Source organism: Passer domesticus, chromosome 6 (genome assembly GCF_036417665.1).
Source record: "Passer domesticus isolate bPasDom1 chromosome 6, bPasDom1.hap1, whole genome shotgun sequence".
Lineage (NCBI taxonomy): Eukaryota > Metazoa > Chordata > Aves > Passeriformes > Passeridae > Passer > Passer domesticus.
In genome coordinates this window covers 5,480,034-5,483,988 of record NC_087479.1, presented here as the reverse complement: position 1 = coordinate 5,483,988, position 3,955 = coordinate 5,480,034, and the positions used below count along the sequence as shown (strand labels likewise).

Genomic DNA, 3,955 nt, shown 5'->3' with positions numbered 1-3,955 from the left:
ACCACCGAAGAGGAGAAAAGTGGGGGACGCGGGTCCACGGGAGCCCACTCAGTATCTGCCTCGCACGGCCGCGGTCAGACACAGGCACTTGGTAAAACTCTAATACTGCAGCTTTTGATATATTTTTTTCCACTCTTTTTTTCTTTCTTTCTTTTTTTTTTTTTTTAATTTTTTTAAAATTTAAACTACATCGAAATCTTTTTGGTAAGGCTAAATATGAAAAATGTAAACGTAACTTCCCCTCCCTCCTCCCACTCGGCCACAGGGCTCAGCACAGCGGTTCTCTCCCTCTGTCCCCGTCCCAGCTCCTCGGGGACCGGGCCAGGCAGCAGCAGGGATGTGCCGGCCGACCCTGCCCCACCGCGCCCGCGGCGCTGGGATTTGTTTGGGTAGAATCGGATCCAGCAGGGGTTGGGGGTTTTATTTATTTTCTTTTTTTTTTCTTTTTTTTTTCTTTTTTTTTTTTTTTTTTTTTTTTTTGTAATTCCCGTTGGGACCAACTCGTTTGGACTCGAAGGGCCGATGAGGGTTATTGCCGCTCTCTGCGTTTGGCTACGTGGAAAAAAAAAATTAATTAAAAAATCGTGGTGATGGTGGGAGACGCTGAGGGGGAGCTGGAGCAAGAGCCGATGTGGGGTTGTGTGAAAAGAGATGAGAGTCCCGTTAACAATCAGCGGGTGCCCTGTAAAACCGGGTGCTGTCCTCTATGTACAGCCCAGAGCCTCTGTCCCCGAGCAGAACCTCCTCTCCCGATCCTCCGGCGGCCTTTAGGATCCCAGATCCACCAGGCTGGACGTGAGGGGTCCCAGCAGCGAGTCCTGGAGCTGGTGGCCCTGGAGGCTGTGCGGGGTCTGGGATGCGGCCAAGCCGCTCAGGGAATAGCCGGAGCTCCTGGCGTGGCTGAGGTTCCCCTGCAAGAGCAGGACCGAGTTCTGATCCGGGCTTTGGGGAGGAGAAAACTCTTCCTCGGAGCTGGACATGAGGGGTTTGCTCCCATCCAGAGGCGAGAGTTGGTTCGGTTTGTTGGTGGCCGCGTTGTTGTTTTCCGTGTTCTCTCTGCGGAAAGGCAAAAAAAATTTAAAAATTTGTATATATAATGGCACGACGGGGATGTTAGGGCGGGCACGAGGCGGCGGGGATGGGCATTGTGCTAATGCCCACCGTAAATCCTTCGCGTTTAGTTCCAGCGTGGGAGCAGATGCTTCTCAAGGGGGAAAAAACAATCCTAATAATTTCATAACGGATCGCCCCTATTTCTTTTATCCCTCCTACAAATAAACACACTGAACAGCCCAGTTATTTAGGTGAGGAGGGAAAACTGGAGGAAGGGATTTTTTTTTTTTTTTGCGGGGCGGTTTTCCTTTCTTTTTAATTAAAAATGAAAGCGCGGCCCGGGGACGAGCTGGGTGCGGGGTTTTTCCAGGCGGCTCGGTGGCAGACAGAAGGAGATGTCCTCCGTGGTTCTGCCTCTCCGGGCCGAGCTGCCGCCTCGCACCGAGGCCATCGCGTCGCCTGCGGGGTCCGGGATGGCCTCGGTACGGGCGGCCCGGCCAGCGCGTCCCCATCCCGGTCTCCTCTGCCTCCCACCCTCGCCATCCCGGAGCTGCATCTCTTCTCTGCTCCGAGCTCCAGAGCTGCCCTGCCCGACCCCGGCCCGGCATCCCGGAGGCTCCGCATCGCTGCCGGTTTGCTCGGGAAGGCAGGCAGCAAACAAAGGCGGCGGAGCGGCCTGGAAGGGGACGGTGGGGGCTCGTTGTTCCCCCAGGGCAGGTGAGGTCGAGTGAAAAACCCGTTCGGGTGTCCACGGAAGGGGAAAAGGCAAGGCGGTTTACGAGGAAAGAAAAAAAAAAAAAAAAAAAAAAAGAAAAAAAAAAAAAAAGGGGGGGACTAGAAGGGAACCGTGTGTTTTCATCGCTCCTATCCCATCCGGCTCCGGGCACTCGCCGCGCTCCCGGAGCAGCTCCCGGGGCTCCCAAACGCCCCCCGCGCGGTGGAACATGGAAAAAGCGGGGATCGGAGGGCGGCACGTACCTTTCCTTCGCCTCCGCCGCTCGGTCCCGTTGCCTTCTGTTCTTGAACCAGTTGCTGACCTGGGTGGTGGTGAGACCGGTGGCTTCCGCCAGCTCCCGCTTCTCCCGGGGGGACGGGTAGGGGTTGTGGGCGTACCACTCCCGCAGCACGCCCCGGGATTTCTCCTTGAAGCAGTAGCTGGTTTCCTCGCCGTCCCAGATGGTGCGGGGCAAAGGGAATTTTCGGCGGACGCGGTACTTGCCGACGGCGCCCAAGGGTCTGCCCCGCAGCTTCTCGGCTTCCACGTAGTGCGCCTTCAGCCAGAGCTGCTGCAGCTTGGGGTGGTTGTGCGGCGAGAACTGGTGGCTCTCCAGGATCTTGTAGAGCTCGCGGAAGTTGCCGCGGTGGAAGGCCACCACCGCCTTGGCCTTGAGGACGCTCTCGTTCTTGTGCAGGTGGTCGCAGGCCGGCAGCGACCAGAGGAAGCGGCCCAGCCTCTCCAGGTTCCCCCCTTGCTGCAGCACCTCGCAGACGCAGGCGACCTGCTCCTGCGTGAAGCCAAACGACGGCAGCATCGACATGGCCGGGCGCGGCGGCGGCCGCAGCAGGACGAGGAGAAGGAGGAGGAGGAGGAGGAGGCGACGGGCACCCCGCGGGAGCGCGGCGGCGGAGGGGCGCGGGGTAGGCGCCCGCCGGGCCCGGGCCCGGTGCTGATCCCGATCCCGGTGCCGGCCCCAGAGCGGGGAGGCGCAGCGGCAGCCGAGGGCGGTGTGTGGGGCGAGCGGGGATGCTCGTCGCGCCGCCGGGGGGACTTTGTCCCCGCTCCGCCGCCGCCGCGCTTAAAGCGCCCGAGCCCCCGCGCCGCGCTGATTGGGCACCCCCGGCCCGGCCCGGCCCAGCCCGGCCAGCCCAGCCCAGCCCAGCCCAGCCCGGCCCGGCGGGCAGAGCCTCGGCACGGGCGGGCGGGGCCTGGCGGCGGGGACACGGCCCCGGCCGCGGCTGCGCGTCCCGCCGCCGCCTCTGCGCGGGTGCGGCCCCGGCGCATCCCCGGGGAAGCCGCTGCCGGCGGGCTCGTGTCTTTCTTTCTTTCTTCCTTCCATCTTTTTTCCGCCCCAAAACTCCTGCCCACCCTCCCCCCACGCCCAGGCAGCGCGTATTTAATTACCTTGGAGCTGGGGATGAATAAATAATGTGTTCGTGAGGGGCTGAATAACGCCCGTGCGCCCCTTTGCTGCCCCTCGCTCTGCCCCGTGAGCGCGGAGGGTCGGGGCAGCCCCGCGCAGCGCCCAGCGGCGGCGCTTTAATTAGCCTAATCCTCGTTTGCACACCCCCGCTCAAAAAGCAATTATTTTAAAAAAATTAGAAAACAATTAGGCTCCCTAAGCAAAGATAATCTATTGTCAGCAGGGAGGTGAGGACAATGCGGTGAGATAAGGGCAGGGCGCGGGGGGCTGGGGGTGTCTTTATGGCTCTATTTATCTTTGATTAGATAAGTCGAAGCCCGTATTTTAAGCACACTCCAGAACGCTTTGGATTCAGGAATGGGTTCGTTCCGCGGGTGCTAAGAGCCATCGCGGGGCTCTTTAAAACCTGTTTGTCCTCACTAAGACAGTGGGATTTATTTGACCTACCAAGTCGGATTTATTTGAGTTCACTGCACCGAGGGAAGGGGAGCCCGCTCCGGCCGCGGGGCTCGGCGCTCCCCGCCCGTGCCACGACGTGGGAAAGGCCGATATTTTCCTAAATCCGGATTGTTGTTTTTCCCACGTACTTCTCGTCTCGGGGCTGTTTAAATTAAGCCCCTGCCACCCAGTCTGTACAGCGACTGTACTATGTCCGCTGGAGTCAGGGCGCTTCCATATCCCATGACCATGTGTCTGGTAATTTTCCCTTGCCATTTTATTTTAGTACTTATGATGTTGCAGATGAAGTCTTAAAGAGCTGC

General features: G+C 59.4%; 1 protein-coding gene across 1 annotated transcript; it reads right to left on the bottom strand.

Moving 5' to 3' along the window:
* Window positions 1-639: 639 nt before the first annotated feature.
* On the bottom strand, window positions 640-2,843 carry SIX1 (SIX homeobox 1). Its single transcript, XM_064422595.1, has 2 exons — window positions 2,032-2,843; window positions 640-1,056 (listed from the first exon to the last, which is right to left on the bottom strand). The coding sequence occupies exons 1-2, from the start codon at window positions 2,589-2,591 to the stop codon at window positions 768-770; spliced, it is 849 nt and encodes a 282-aa protein (XP_064278665.1). The 5' UTR covers window positions 2,592-2,843; the 3' UTR covers window positions 640-767.
* Between the last annotated feature and the right edge of the window lie 1,112 nt (window positions 2,844-3,955).

Bases quoted from the DNA above. Each gene is read 5' to 3' on its own strand.
- SIX1 (XM_064422595.1), bottom strand. From the start codon at position 2,591: ATGTCGATGCTGCCGTCGTTTGGCTTCACGCAGGAGCAGGTCGCCTGC. The intron at 1,057-2,031 runs GTACGTGCCGCC...GCCTTTCCGCAG, and splicing joins GCGGCGGAGGCGAAGGAAAG to AGAGAACACGGAAAACAACA.